Source organism: Lampris incognitus, chromosome 20 (assembly GCF_029633865.1).
Source record: "Lampris incognitus isolate fLamInc1 chromosome 20, fLamInc1.hap2, whole genome shotgun sequence".
In the NCBI taxonomy this organism is placed as follows: Eukaryota; Metazoa; Chordata; class Actinopteri; order Lampriformes; family Lampridae; genus Lampris; species Lampris incognitus.
In genome coordinates, this window is record NC_079230.1 from 35613501 (window position 1) to 35630523 (window position 17023).

Consider the following 17023-nt stretch of genomic DNA (forward strand, 5'->3'; position numbering starts at 1 on the left):
GAAGACTACGTTTGGTCAATCAGCATTTTCAGTAAAAGTGATGGGAAAGTGGAGTTCCCTTCCCCCTAATGTCAGAGTCAGCCAGCTTTGTGGTGTTTAAAAAGTGTCTTAAGCTTTGGTTAAAATCAGCACAAATGTGGAATCACAAATAGATGTTCTTGCTTTAATATTTTGCACCTACAGTGCAACCGGAAAGTATTCACACCCTTTCACTTTACCCACATTTTGAGCTCAGGTTAATCCTGTTTCCACTGATCATCCTTGAGATGTTTCTACATCTTGATTGGAGTCCACCTCTAGTAAATTCAATTGATTGGACATGATTTGGAAAGGCACACACCTGTCTATATAAGGTCCCACTGTTGACAGTGCATGTCAACAGTGGGACCTCGGAGACAGGATTGTATCGAGGCACAGATCTGGGAAAGGGTACAAAAAAATTTCTACAGCTTTGAAGGTCCCGAAGAGCACAGTGGTCTCCATCATTCGTAAATGGAAGAAGTTTGGATCCACCAGGACTCTTCCTAGAGCTGGCCGCCCAGCCAAACTGAGCAATCGGGGGAGAAGGGCCTTGGTCAGGGAGGTGACCAAGAACCTGATGGTCACTCTGACAGAGCTCCAGGGTTCCTCTGTGGAGATGGGAGAACCTTCCAGAAGGACAACCATCTCTGCAGCACTCCACCAATCAGGCATTTATGGTGGAGTGGCCAGACGGAAGCCTCTGCTCAGTAAAAGGCACATGACAGTCCGCTTGGAGTTTGCCAGAAAGCACCTAAAGGAATCTTAGACCATGAGAAACAAGATTCTCTGGTCTGATGAAACCAAGATTGAACTCTTTGGCCTGAATGCCAAATGTCACATCTGGAGGAAACCAGGCACCTCTCATCACCTTGCTAATACCATCCCTACAGTGAAGCATGGTGGTGACAGCATCATGCTGTGAGGATGTTTTTCAGCGGCAGGAACTGGGAGACTAGTCAGGATCGAGGGAAAGATGAATGGAGCAAAGTACATAGAGATCCTTGATGAAAACCTGCTCCAGAGCGCTCAGGACCTCAGACTGGGGCGAAGGTTTACCTTTCAACATGACAACGACCCTAAGCACACAGCCAAGACAACGAAGGAGTGGCTGCAGGACAAGTCTGTGAATGTCTTTGAGTAGCCCAGCCAGAGCCCAGACTTGAACCCCATTGAACATCTCTGGAAAGACCTGAAAAGAGCTGTGCAGCGACGCTCCCCATCTAACCTTACAGAACTCGAGAGGATCTGCAGAGAAGAATGGGAGAAATACCCCAAATATAGGTGTGCCAAGCTTGTAGCTTCATACCCAAGAAGACTTGAGGCTGTAATCGCTGCCAAGGGTGCCTCAACCAAGTACTGAGTAAAGGGTGTGAATACTTATGTACATGCAATATTTCAGTTTTTATTTTTTAATAAATTTGCAAAAATTTCTACAAAACCTTTTTCACTTTGTCATTATGGGGTATTGTGTGTAGATTGATGAGAAAAAAATGAATGTAATCCATTTTGGAATAAGGCTGTAACATAACAAAATGTGGGGAAAGTGAATCGGGTGTGAATACTTTCCAGATGCACTGTATTTTAGATTTCACTTAAGGGTTTTTGTTTTACTTTTTATTCAGAGTAGTTACTCCGGTCCCCAGTGGGCAACTGCATCAACACAAAGCCGATGCTTAGACCGCTACACCACCGCGGACCCGACCATCTACTTGAAAATCTTACCATATTTTTTTAGGTTCACATTTCAGTTATATTTCAGTTTTTACAGAAGAGCTGGCAGAGCTACACATGTGTAAGTAAGTGATTACAAGTGCAGATTATTCTTTATTCCTGAGATCTACTGACATCCATGCAGCAGAACAGAACTAACTTGATACAACCCATTAACTGACTTGGTCTGTTTTATTGGAACATGGGCTGTGGGCTTGTAACTGGGACAATACGGCTTGTAACTTGGGCTTGTAACTGGGACAATACGGCTTGTAACTGGGACAATACGGCTTGTAACTGGGACAATACAGCTTGTAACTTGGGCTTGTAACTGGGACAATAGGACTTGTAACTTGGGCTTGTAACTGGGACAACAGGACTTGTAACTGGGACAATAGGACTTGTAGCTTAACTGAGAGTTCAACAAGGGTCAGCTGCAGCAGCCTCTACTTCAACTTAACACATATGAAGAAGCTGTACCAATACTCAGCATGTCATCACAAAACATTCCTTTTCTTATATATTCCATGTTGTGTATTTACTCACAATGCCCTTAGAGCTGACAGCAAGTGCCCGGCACACAAGGTTGAGCACTTGTTTGACAGGCAGGCATACCGCTGAAGAAGGGTCCACACTGGGAGAGAGAAATAAAATGGCTGAATGACAAAGAAAACATGGAAGGAACCAAAACAGTAACTGGTCTGATGCAGGCAAATGTTCTACCTGGTGGGTGCATGTTTGAGTGTACCTAAAGATGTTGGATTTACAAAAGCTATATTGCTGCTCATTTTGAGACATCAATACTTGCATGTTTGTTCATACACTGAAGAGCTAAAGAGCATATTTTTTCCCTTATGGATGCAGAAAAATGTGTACATTTCCATGTATTCTATTAACTTAGCTCAAATACAATAACCTGCCTTCTCTCAACAGACCAAGAATGGATAACATCAGACCCAGATGTTTAACAACCTGTCAGCAGAATTCTGCACAAATACTCAATGACCAAGGAACATGTATAACCATTCATAGAGTCAATGATCTATTATCCTTGCTCATCTACAATACTTTGTTCTCTCTCAATGGACTAGCAGCACATCAGACCCAGACTGATAATATCTGGTAGCAGAACTCTACACAAAAACTCAACGTACATTACAATATGTCAGCGTGGCCTCTCCTTAGGTGCCCATGACATTTACAAAAGGTCTCATCCATTCCCATGAGACTAAAAATGTGTGTGTTCCTCTACCTTAATGTGTGTTTGAGAGCCAAGCAGACAGCTCTGTATCTGTGCTGGAGCTGCAGTAGGAGGAGGGGATCCGAGTCATCCAAGGGAGGGAAGGGCAGCTCAACACCTGGTCCATCATACCGCATTATTCCCTCTAGGGTACATCAGAATTTAATGCAGCGTTTAAGAAAAGGATAAATTAGTATAAAACATATGCCATGTTCTAAAGATGATCGATAACAAAGTGTATGCTGGAATTTTAAAAAACAGTGTCGCGAGTAACAGAAATTAAGAAATATTCACACACACACACACACACACACACACACAAAGAGAATCTCCCAGGTGACAAAGGTTGACGTCACAAATAAGTGAGTGTACCTGGTTCTGAACCTTGGTAAATCTGAGCCAGCATGGCATTGGCCGAGGCCAGCAGGCAGTGAATCTGACTGGCCCAGCTCTCTGCTCTTCCACCACCACCACCTCTCTCCAGCATCCCCCCTAGACAGGGCAGCTGACCATAACACTCACATGCCACCTAGTGTGGAGAGAGAGAATATGAGGAGAAAAAAAAATCAACAAAACAGGAACGTAGCACACATAATAAAATAGAGAACATTGATTAGTGATACACATTAGATTGACAGCAATTAAGTCAAGTCAATTTTATTTGTATAGCCCAATATCACAAATTACAAATTTGTCTCAGTGGGCTTTAGACCAATATAACATCCTGTCCTTAGACCCTCACATCAGATAAGGAACTCCCTAAAAACCCTTTAACAGGGAGAAACAACAGGAAGAAACCTCAGGGAGAGCAACGGAGGAGGATCTCTCTCCCAAGATGGACAACATGCAATGGATGTTGTGTTTACACAATACAACATTGAAAGAGCATAACAGAATTATAAAGGAATTATAAAATATATGAAGAATATGATGAGCAGGTTGCCAAGCAGTGTCCAGATGCCACTGGAACAGCCTAGGACCTGATCACCATGTAGACCTGACAGGACAGGCTACACATGCACACAAGAGAAACTCATATCACAACATAACAGTTTGCAATAGTCAATAATCTATACTCTATAATGTCATCGGCAGAACAGTACTTGGTAAATTCATTAAGACAGAAACCGACCCACCATGCAGTGCATGTTGTGAAGCACTCAACTTAAAGGAAACTAATTGTAGGTTAAGGCAAAAAGATGATCACAGAAAGCTGAATCAGTTCATTTGGACATGTTTATTGAGAGAGAATTGTTTCATCACTCATCTAAGTGACCTCTTCAGTCTCAACTGACTGCAGGTATCCCACCCTTATACACAATTTAGTAACATAACGACTGAAAACAACCATCGGTTTCATATACAAATTGCCATGACAATTAGTTAGGATTCTAGCTGCAGCATTTTGAGCCATCTGAAGATGTTTAGTACTAGCATGTGGCATTCCTGAAAACAGAACATTACAGTAATCAAGTCTGGATGAAACAAATGCATGACAGGAAAGAAAGAATTTTCGCTATGTTACGTAATCTTTAATGTGCTTATCAAAGGAAAGGCAGAGATCAAATGTAACACCAAGATTTTTGGCCGTCACACTTTGTGAAATCACAGTTTTGATTGTTCTTGTTACTTGATTAAATTGGTGTCTGTGTCTGGCAGGGCCAATGACCAACATCTCAGTTTTATCTGAATTTAAAAGCAGGAAATTTAGTGACATCCAATTTTTTTACAGCAGCCAAGCAGGACTCTAAATAAGTCATTTGAGTATGATCATCAGCCCTCATAGGCACATACAGCTGCGTATCATCTGCATAGCAATGGAAATTTATTCCATGACTGCGTATAATTTGGCCAAGAGGTGAAATATAAAGAGACAAAAGTAGAGGGCCAAGAACCGAGCCCTGAGGTACACCATATTTAATGACAGAGATATATTTTTTTTGGGGGGGGATTTCCCGCCCTTCTCCCCATTACCAATTACCCCACTCTTCTGAGCCGTCCCGGTCGCCGCTTCACTCCCTCTGCCAATCCGGGGAGGGCTGCAGACTACCACATGCTTCTGCCGATACATGTGGAGTTGCCAGCTGCTTCTTTTCACCTGACAGTGAAGAGTTTCTCCAGGGGGACGTAGCGCATGGGAGGATCACACTATTTCCCAAAGTTCCCCCTCCCTCCCGAACAGGCGCCCCAGCTGACCAGTGTAGGCATTAGTGCAGGTACCACGATACATATCCACATCCGACTTCCCACCCACAGACACAGCCAATTGTGTCTGTAGGGACACCTGACCAAGCCGGAGGTAACACAGGGATTCGACCCGGCGATCCCCGTGTTGGTAGGCAACAGAATAGACTGCTATACTACCCAGACGCCCAACGTCAGAGAATTTTGATACAATATTATCATAGCAGACAGAATGTGTTCTTTCAGATAAGTAGGACTTAAGCCAAGAGAGAACTAAGCCAGGGACACCAAAATTAAATGTTATTCTGTCTAATAGTGTACAGTGATCATTGGCGTCAAAGGCTTGCAGTGTGGTCCAGTAAAAGAATCTCAGAGGTGGAATCAGAGTCCATAGATAGTAGAAGATCATTCGCCATTCTGGTCAGAGCAGTTTCAGTGGAGTGACATGCCCGGAAAGCTGATTGAAAAGGTTCATACAGATAGTTTTCTTCTATATGGGTTGAAAGTTGTTGATACACAACTCTCTCTAGTACTTTGGAAAAGAATGGAAGATTAGAGACAGACTTACTACAGAAAAAAACAAAAACGTTTTTATTAGGCCCAGTTCATGTAAATTTTACTTTACAAGATTTTGTTTTGTTTTGTTTTACAACCTGGGTCTTATTTTCATAATTTTTGCCGTCATGCATATTGGCTATGTTAATATGCAATGTCAACAGTTCCAGGCCATGCTCAGTACGTCGGTGCCCAAGCAGTATCCAGATGATACTGAAAGCCACCGGGATATGCTCAGGACTGCAATCACTGGCACCTGTAAAACTACTCTTGGACATAAGATGAAGAACCTCCAAGATTGGTTTGATGAGAATGACCTAGATATCCAATGGTTAATCAATATTAAGAGGAAAGCCTTTACCATCTGGCAGAATGACAACTGCCAAAATAAATGAGCAGCCCTTGCAAGAGCAAAGTCAGTCGTCCAAAGATGGGTCAGGGAATTGAAGAATGTGACAGATGAAGAAGGCCCTTGAAATCCAGCACCCTGCAGATGCTGGGGATACCAGAGGGTTCATATATGCTACTAAAGCAATATACAGTCCCAGCCACTGCTATCTAACCCCCCTTCACTCTAAAGATGGGCACAAACTGGTAACAGACGACGAGTCAATCAAAGAGAGGTGGAAAGAGCACTATCAGGACCTTATGTACTGGGACTCTGAGATGGATGCCCTCGAACAATTCCCTCAACAACCCAAAGAGGAGGACATGGCAGCACCACCTAGTCTAAGAGAAGTCCAAAATGCCATCAGGAAGATGAAAAAACAAAAACAAAACAAAAAAACAAGGCTTCTGGTCCTGATGGAATACCGGCAGAAGTACTGAGGGCAGGTGGGCCTATGCCCCTTAGACATATCCATGCCTTGCTACTTAAAATATGGGAAAAAGAGGAAATTACTGTGCAACTTAAGGACACACCAATTGTCTCTATCTTTAAGAAAGGGGACAAAGCCCAGTGTGGACACTACCATGGCATTTCCTTGCTTTCCACCACAGGGAAAGCCCTGGCCAACAGACTCCGCCCAATGTCAGAGGATATTCTGCCAGAATCCTAGAGCAGTTTTCATCCTAACAGAGGCTACATGGACATGATTGTCACTGCTTGACAACACCAAGAAAAAGCCCAGGAACAGAATCAACCATTGCACATGGCCTTCACAGACTTAACCAAAGCTTTTGATTCCATAAACCGCCAGGCGCTCTGGTTAGTTCTGTCAAAAATAGGCTGCTCTGACAAATATATCAGAGTACTACGACTACTACATGATAATATGTCAGCTAGAGTACTTTGCAGTTATGGAGATGAGATAGAGTCCTTCAAGGTCCACACAGGAGTTAAACAAAGCTGTGTCATTGCCTCAGCTCTGTTCTCTGTTTTCACTGCCACCATCCTCCACCTCATGGGTCCCAATCTGCCTCAGGAAGTCAAAATCATGCACAGAACTGATGGGAATCTTCTGAATTTTAACAGATTCAGGGCTAAAGGTAAAACCACCACCACATCCATCATAGAGCTGCAATACGCCAATGACAACATCTTAGTGTCCCTTCTAGAAGAACTAGAGACCATACTGGATGCCTTTGCAAAGGTATACAAGCAGCTTGGCCTGGCCATTAACCATTAACATAAAAAGGCCCATATCTTCTACCAACCCCCACCCTACAGAAATATGCCTTGTGTCTTACATGTGTGCTCTACTTCTTTTCTTTTCTTTAAACATCTTTTATATTAAAAAAAATTCCATCTTGCATGCATTTCGCAGGCATTTGCATTCCCTTATTTAGCCATGGCTGTTCAGCAAATTTCTGCTTCACTACTTTTTTTTACTAGGGGATTCTTTTTTTTGTGTGCAAAAAACAGTTGTTATGGACAGAAATGTCTCATAGGCTTCATTAACATCTTCCACATAGACCTTATTCCAATCTTGTTTTATTAAGTCTTCTTTAAGAGTTAACCGCACTTTGTGTTTTGTGTCCGATTAGGCTGCAAGCTTTAACATCCTTCTTGGTCCTAACAGCCCTGAATGACTGCAGACCAGTATATGGTCACAGGTGTTAATTATAAGCAGTCCACTTACTACTTTCCAATCAATAACACTGGTAAATATATTGTCAATTAGTGCTGCACTAGTATGTGTTGTTATTCTGTTGTTATTTTAGTTTGTGGTGGTGATGAAACACTGATGCTTGCATTTTCTTTTCTTAAAATTATTCTCATTTCTTTAATTTTTTATTGTTTTAATGGGTATGTGGCAGACTGTGGTGTGGCACATACCCATTAAACACAGATTGAGTAATGGTTCAGCCAGGAATTATCGTGCTCATGCCGACACATGCTAAACACATTTTATACAGAACTTTTTAGCTGCAACAGCCACTCTAAGTGTTTTATAATCAATTCATGCCCCCCCCCTCTCTCTCTCTCACACACACACACACACACCAGATGTTGGTGTCAACCATTCAAGGTAATAACCAGCTGGTTGGGAACAGTGAGGGGTTAGGCGTCTTACTCAGAGACACCAACACTTTTCCAAGGACAAGTGGAGGAGCGAAGCAGCAACCCTCCAGTTACCAGATGACATGCTCTACTTCCTGAGTTAGTACACCAGGGAGGAGCACCAGGAAGAAGGAGCTAAAACTTTGGAGGCACAACGAGTCTCTGCAGACATCTTGTAGTTTTAACTAGTGTTTTAACCTGTGGTACCGCTGTGCGTTTGTGCCTCAACAACACTGTTGTCAACGTGTCTGTTCCAGCAACCCCAGTAGTGACAAGTGCTCTGACAGTGCACTAGTAGCAGCATTTACTGTGAAATGTACTAGCCAAGCTCTTCTAAAAACATGTCATAGAAATTGAGATGCAGATGGACTTCTATCCTTCCTCATATATAAGGCATCCAGCACTGGGAAGAGGATGGACATGAGCACCTGCGTACATATGGCCAGCTCAGAGAAGAACACCAGGGAAGAAACAAAGGACTGGTGAAGGAGTGCTCTCAAGATATTGTACTTGATAAGGTGCATGATAGGTGTATTTCCCATTGTTTTTCTAAAGTAAATCTTTATGAGTATGAAAAATCCGGAGTGTCATAATAATAGAATAATAAATAAAGAATAAATGAATGAATGAGAATAAATAATAACAATACAGCAGTGAGGAATCCCTGTCTCTGTCTCTTTCTCTATCTCCCCCTTGAATCTATGTACTTGGATCCAATAGGGACTCTTACTTTTTGTGTAGACTCGGAGTGTTTTGGGTGAGACAGGGTAATGTTATTTGACCATGCTGTGATAGAGAGTATACTGCACAAAGAACGTCAGCTTGGTTTTGTAACACAGTTAAAATCACAGATAAACACACTGGTCCACACTGCAGTGAAAGTGATGGGGGTGAGGGAGCATCCCTCCCCCCAAATGCTGTTTGAGAAGACAATAGTTAAACAGGCTAGGAATACTATCGATGACCCCTATCATGTCCTGTATTCAGAACATGAACTGCTCCTATCAGGCAGGTGATGCTGGGTTCCAATTAAATATATACCTGAACTATACCTGAAATATATACCTAAACTATACTTGAAATAAATACCTGAACTATACCTGAAATAAATACCTAAACTGAACTTGCATTACATTACAGTCATTTAGCCGACGCTTTTATCCAAAGCGACTTCAATAAGTGCATTTAACATAGGAAATCAGGAGAACTACTAGTCATCAGATGTCGTAAGTGCATCTTCTCTCTAAACAAGCATCTAAGAGCAAAACCAGTGCTAAAGTACAAGCACAAGAAAGAGATCTTTTTAAATGAGTGAATACAATAAGTGCTAAGAGCAAGTAACGAAATAAATACCTGAACTATACCTAAGCCATAATTGAAATAAATACCTGAACTATACCTGAAATATATACCTGAACTATACCTGAAGTATACCCTAAATATATACCTGAACTATATACCTGAACTATGCCCGAAATATAGTATCCCTGAAATATATGCCTAAACTATACTTGAAATAAATACCTGAACAATACCTGAAATATATACCTGAACTATGCCCTAAATATATACCTGAAATATATACCTAAACTATACTTGAAATAAATACCTGAACTATACCTGAAATAAATACCTGAACTATAGCTGAAATATATACCTGAAGTATACCCTAAATATATACCTGAAGTATACCCAAAATATATACCTGAACTACACCTGAAATGTACATGAAATATATACCTGAAATAATATATACCTAAAAAAACATCTATATATCTATATCTATATACACTACCGTTCAAAAGTTTGGGATCACCCAAACAATTTCGTGTTTTCCATGAAAAGTCACACTTATTCACCACCATATGTTGTGAAATGAATAGAAAATAGAGTCAAGACATTGACAAGGTTAGAAATAATGATTTGTATTTGAAATAAGATTTTTTTTACATCAAACTTTGCTTTCGTCAAAGAATCCTCCATTTGCAGCAATTACAGCATTGCAGACCTTTGGCATTCTAGCTGTTAATTTGTTGAGGTAATCTGGAGAAATTGCACCCCACGCTTCCAGAAGCAGCTCCCACAAGTTGGATTGGTTGGATGGGCACTTCTTTGAGGAGATTGAGTTTCTGGAGCATCACATTTGTGGGGTCAATTAAACGCTCAAAATGGCCAGAAAAAGAGAACTTTCATCTGAAACTCGACAGTCTATTCTTGTTCTTAGAAATGAAGGCTATTCCATGCGAGAAATTGCTAAGAAATTGAAGATTTCCTACACCGGTGTGTACTACTCCCTTCACAGGACAGCACAAACAGGCTCTAACAGGTACTATTTAATGAAGATGCCAGTTGGGGACCTGTGAGGCGTCTGTTTCTCAAACTAGAGACTCTAATGTACTTATCTTCTTGCTCAGTTGTGCAACGCGGCCTCCCACTTCTTTTTCTACTCTGGTTAGAGCCTGTTTGTGCTGTCCTCTGAAGGGAGTAGTACACACCGGTGTAGGAAATCTTCAATTTCTTAGCAATTTCTCGCATGGAATAGCCTTCATTTCTAAGAACAAGAATAGACTGTCGAGTTTCAGATGAAAGTTCTCTTTTTCTGGCCATTTTGAGCGTTTAATTGACCCCACAAATGTGATGCTCCAGAAACTCAATCTGCTCAAAGAAGTGCCCATCCAACCAATCCAACTTGTGGGAGCTGCTTCTGGAAGCGTGGGGTGCAATTTCTCCAGATTACCTCAACAAATTAACAGCTAGAATGCCAAAGGTCTGCAATGCTGTAATTGCTGCAAATGGAGGATTCTTTGACGAAAGCAAAGTTTGATGTAAAAAAAATCTTATTTCAAATACAAATCATTATTTCTAACCTTGTCAATGTCTTGACTCTATTTTCTATTCATTTCACAACATATGGTGGTGAATAAGAGTGACTTTTCATGGAAAACACAAAATTGTTTGGGTGATCCCAAACTTTTGAACGGTAGTGTATATATATCCATCTATCTATATCTATCTATCTATATATATATCAGAAAATATACACCTGAAACTACACCTGAACAGGTATAAAAACTCTTTCATTCCTCTATCAGTGACTCTCCTAAACTCGGGATATGAGGAGGGTGTATGTCTGTACTTGTCTTTGCGATGCACTCTGTCTGTTACTGCACTATATCATATGTATTTTTATGTGGCAGCCTTCATGTCCAAGACAAATTTCTCAGTCTTGAATCTTAAAAGTACATTGGCAAACACTGAACTTTAATAACTGTAAAATAAAAAAATAAATAACACTGAGCTTTCTTTCTTCTTCACTATGAAATTTAATGCAAATAGAGATGTTAAACTGAAAATTCAGCTAGTGCAACATCAAAAACTAAAAGAATTAAACTTGATTATGACACTCCAGTTGAGTCATAATACCATTTCTTTGAACGCCCTATGCAAACATATGCACCAGGTTCTTCAATTTTATGACACCAAGGGCCAGATCTGCTAAGAGAAATGCAGGATTAGCACACATTTGCCAACAATTTGCACTGATAAGAGCAGCCAATTTAGTGTGTTATCTACTAAAACTGGGCAGGACAGTTAACACAGTCTTGTAAATCTAAATGTGACCGCCACTGTGTAACATGATCTGCACGTGTCCCTTCAGCTCCTGCTATTACACTCTGGCTCTCTGCCACATTCTAAGATTCCTGTTTGACTGCATTGGGTATCATGGTGATTTGGAAACCGCATGTGATTCTGTACTCTTCACATCAAGGATTTGTGACAGTGCTGCCAGAACTTTTGTTATTGCTGGAAGTGCATGACTCCTTTTGGTGGTGCCTCCAGAGCCGCTCTGATTTCCTCAGGCAATGTGACTTGGGAGGAGAAAAGTTTGCACAATTTTCTTTGGACAATGTAAATAAATGCACATGTGCAAAAAACAAAAAAACCAAAAACCTTTCTTTCTGATACTCTCTCTGTAATCTCCGGCATCTTCTGAGTCACGATGATCATGGCCATGTCAGAGGTGGAGAGAGTCAAGACATGCTTAGAAGAGGCGTTAAAGAGTGCCAGGGTCATGACTGCTAACAAACAGCCGTGATAAATCACATTCAGGGTTTATTTCCATAATCTTCTCCCAATATTTTGCACTTTGAAAAAAAAAACAACATTGTAAAACAAAGAAAAAAATGTCAAGGGCATGTTGCTTAATCAAAACTTTATCAAAGATTCTGAATCTAAAACCCATATACACCAGAATACTGGCATGGTGCTGGGACAATTTGAGGCATGTGGATTGTTAACACTGGACATTTTTTCCAGCTTATGAAGTACAAACCTCTTGTGTGCGCTGGTTGGTACTGTCCATTTTGGAGAGGAAATAAGCACCCAACTTGTCCTGTGATAAAAGACAACAAAGAAAATTCTTAACATCATGAGTTTATTTAGTGTCTTTTGTAAATCCAAACTTTTCAAGTACCAAGTGTCCTTTTCAGCAAGTACTGTATGATAGGCAATGTGTTTAAGATAGATTTCCATCACCAGTACAACTTACGCCAGTCTGACCAACTGCCTCACTGACATTGCATCATGGTTGCAAGCCAACATCCTCACTCTAAACGGTGATAAAGCTGACTGCTGGGACAGGCTCCAGCATCCCCGCGACCCTGAGAGCAGGATAAGCGGTACAGATAATGGATGGATGGATGGATGATCATTAGTCCCCAATCCCTCACCAAAACCACTCAAACTCCTGCATCACCATCCATAACCCCACTCTGTCTCCTCTCCAAACATCCACAACCTCGGAATCATTTTCAACAGCAACCTCTCCTCTGAAGATGTCAACCAAATCACCAGATCTGCCTTTTTCCACCTAAAAAGCATAGCTCATCTCCACCCGTCACTCTCCTTCTCTGCTGCTGAAACACTTATCCATGCCTTCATCACATCCACAATGGACTACTGCACCAGCATCCTCTACCGCTCACCATCCGAAGTCCGAAACAAACTCCAGTACATCCAGAACTCTGCTGCTCACCCACTCCCACTCCCACGACCATATCACCCATGTCCTCCAGAACCTCCATTGGCTCCGTCTCACAATTCAAAGCTCTTCTCCTTACTCACAAAGCCTTCCATAACCAGGCCCCCCTCCTACCCCACTGACCTGCTCCACCACCATAATTCTTCCCGCAGCCTTCACTCCTCCAATGCTGACCTCCTGTCTCCACCGCAGAGGACCAAGCACCCGACCTGGGCCGACAGAGCCTTCTCCACGTCTGCCCCCTCCCTCTGGACCCCCTCCCCAAACACATCAGAGACAGTACCCATCTGTCCATGTTCATATCATTGATCACAACTCAGCTCTTCTGAATTGCTTTTAATGCGTGATTATTGTTGTGTGTTATGTGTGTTTACTGTGTTGCTTTTAAGTTTCTTTTTATCTTGTAAAGCATTTTTGTGTACCTTGAAAAGCACTAAAATAAAGTCTCATTGTTATTTATTTATGTTTTTAGTGTCAAATCCATCTCGTTTCTCAGTAATTAGAGTTGAGATGCACATTTTACAACTTTTTGGACTTCATACATGAACAATTCTCCCAGAGCCATCATAAATATGTTGATATATTTTACTCCTATTTCTATTTCTTATTTTATCTTTTAATTTTATTTGTTTCTGTTTTTCTTTTTTCTATTTGCTTCTATTTTCTTGTTATCTTGTATCGTGTTAGTTCTTAGTTTTTTCTTTAGTAGAGCGTGAGTGTCTGTAATAGGACCCAATTTCCCCTCGGGGATGAATTCATTATTTTGATTCTGATTCTGAAATTGAGCAAAATAGTTTCAATGACCTATGCAAACATGCCTCAGTATGTATGGCTTGAACACTCACAGTACTGGGGGCTTCCTGCGTAATGTCCTGGAAAGGTCCTAGCGACAGTACTGGAAATGTAATTGTGGCCCAAACCTTGGACTTCGTATTTGGTACTGAGACATGCTTGTGACCCAAGCAGTGGCCAGCTCTACAACCTTTGCTGTGCTAGTAACCATATTCTCAATACCCAAAGACCAGGAAAAGCCCCCTAGTGGCTGAAAGTGAGGACTTTACAGTGTTTTTTAAGAATCAACTACATTGCTGTCCTCTTGATGCTGATTATTTTTTCCCCACCTTCAGTTCTCTCTTTGAATGCAGGGACAATTGCGTGAAGTTGTTTGAAATAAGTCTCTTGTCTTGGTTTGTTGAATTGGGTTTTATGCGTGTAGCCACCTAAATAAAGTAGCACAAGGGAATTAACATCAGATCCTGTGTATTACGGAATGTCCCACTTTTTAAGAAACCACTACAGCAGTCACTAGATGGCGTACTGGCATGGACACCTGCCATTCCTTATCACTACCCTGATCCTAACTACACACAACTCATTCCTACACTTCATCAGGAACTGAGGAGGTGTCAGTGAGTACTCGGACAAACTCTCTGGGGCCAATCCCCTCTCCATATCTTAACTTTGGTCACAGTTTCCGATGGTTGCAGATTTTGGTGGAACACAGAACAGAGTGGACAAAACTACTACCACTTTACCACCGAGTGTCACCTCAAATCAAGTGAAACTTACAGTTTTCGAGAATACTTCCATTTGTGGAAGTATATTTTTTTACCTCCATTATCAGATTTGATTTGATTTATTTTGAACATGAAATAAAGAAACAACAGAAAAACAGATAAAAACAAAACAATTATATGAAATTGAAATGAACAATAAACCTATACAACAAACTCAAACAAATTCTCACAAATACAAATTAAATATTACATGCTCAAAAAGGAGTAGGAGGAAGTATACACTTATTTATTCCTACCCCTTCTCCACTACTCATCAATTAATTAATCATCTTTATCTTATATACAGTTGATAAATAATTATCCCAATTCTATGTACAACCCAAATATCACCCAGTGTCAGTTATATAAATTTTAAGGTTATCACAGCGCTTCCTCATCCCTACACTGCTTAAAAAATTGTTAATCTTTTTAAACTGTTTGTATTTTGCTTGACTTCCACATCCAAAGTTTTGCACTAATTCACTCAACAGATCGAAATACACATACTCTGCATAGTTGTACAAACACAGTTTCTTTAAATTAATCTTCCCTCTCAAATTATAGCGCCCCTCTGCATCGAAGAACAATTTTTGTAAATTACCCAGAAGTAAATTATTTCTTGCTTTATACATTATTTGTGCTGTGTTAAATTCTACGAGTTCCATGAACTTCAGAATGGATGTAGCTTGCTTTTGAAAGTGTTAACCCATAACTCCGCACAGTAATTCAGATATGGCATGCAAGTGAATGATAAAGTGTATACAATGCTGTTATCATCCAGAATGTGCCTTGTTTTTTCCTGGACGGCAATGTTCCTTGCCAGCTTTGTTCGTATATTTTATATATGAGAGTTCCAGTAGATTTTCTGGTCTATTATCACACGTAGAAATTTATTTTCATATACTCTGTGTTGACATTGTCTATCATCATTAGTACTTGAGTGTTTATTTTACAATTTCCAAACAACATAATCTTTGTTTTGTTCAAATTTAATGATAATTTGTTTATGTCAAACCACCTTTCTAATTATCTTCATTTCTGTTATGATCACCCCTAAAAGTTGCTGTAAATTCTCCCCAGTACAGAAAATATTGGTGTCGCCCACAAATAAAACAAATGTCAACATTTTTGATACGCTGCATTTATCTGTTATCTAAAGTATTAACAATTCCGGGCCCAATACTGACCCCCGAGGGACTCCACAATTAATATCTATGCCTGTTGATTTATGCACACCCATCCTCACAAATTGTTGCCTGTTGCTTAAATAGCTTCTCAACCAACTCAGCACAACTCCTCTGATTCCATATCTTTTAATTTTATCAAGTAATATATTGAAAAGCTTTTTTTAGATCTTTGCCTGACATTCTTGTGTAAGAAGTCAGGTTGTTGTGAAGCGTCTAGTGTGTTGGTGTAGTGTTCTGTGCCTGTCACGTCTCACTCTCAACCTTCACCGCTGGCTAGCAGAAATGCAAACAGGAGAGACGAGCACGTGAGTCTCTCCCTTCCAGTACGTAGCCTCTCCAACAGCAAGCCCTATGTAGTGCCTCCTCGTGGCGACACACGGTAACCGAGTACACCTTGGACCCCGGCTGAACTACAAGGGAATCGGAGCAGATCTGGCCCCTAGATTTGCGGTATGCAGGCCCACCGGTGTGTGGATTACATTACATTACATTACAGTCATTTAGCCGACACTTTTATCCAAAGCAACTTACAATAAGTGCATTTAACGTAGGAAATCAGGAGAACTACTAGTCATCAGAGGTCATAAGTGCATCTAAACAAGCATCTAAGAGCAAAACCAGTACTTAAGTAAAAGTGCAAGAAAGAGATTTTTTTTTAAATGAGTGAATACAATAAGTGCTAAGAACAAGTAACAGGGTAGTAGTTCTTAAAAAGGTGAGTTTTCAACCTGAGCCGAAAGACGGGCACCGACTCCGCTGTCCTGACATCAGTGGGGAGTTCATTCCACCATTGTGGGGCCAGGACAGAAAAGAGCCGTGACCGGGTCGATCGGCAGCAAGGGCCTCTGAGCGACGGGGCAACCAGGCATCCCGAGGCAGCAGAGCAAAGTGGTCGGGCAGGGGTGTAGAGCTTGACCATGGCCCTGGAGATAGGAAGGAGCTGTTCCTTTCACTGCCCTGTAGGCTAGCACCAGAGTCTTAAACTGGATGCGAACAGCTACTGGGAGCCAGTGTAGGGACATGAGA

At 41.0% G+C, this 17023-nt stretch overlaps 1 protein-coding gene across 1 annotated transcript in view; it reads right to left on the reverse strand.

Moving 5' to 3' along the window:
• The window catches only part of pelp1 (proline, glutamate and leucine rich protein 1), a 111785-nt gene that overhangs the window by 70490 nt on the left and 24272 nt on the right, over positions 1-17023 (reverse strand). Inside the window, exons 6-9 of the mRNA XM_056300047.1 lie at positions 12547-12606; positions 3344-3500; positions 2984-3116; positions 2278-2365 (exon numbers count right to left, since the gene is read on the reverse strand). Of these exons, the coding sequence (XP_056156022.1) occupies positions 2278-2365; positions 2984-3116; positions 3344-3500; positions 12547-12606 (438 nt within the window). The remainder of the gene's footprint in view (positions 1-2277; positions 2366-2983; positions 3117-3343; positions 3501-12546; positions 12607-17023) is intronic.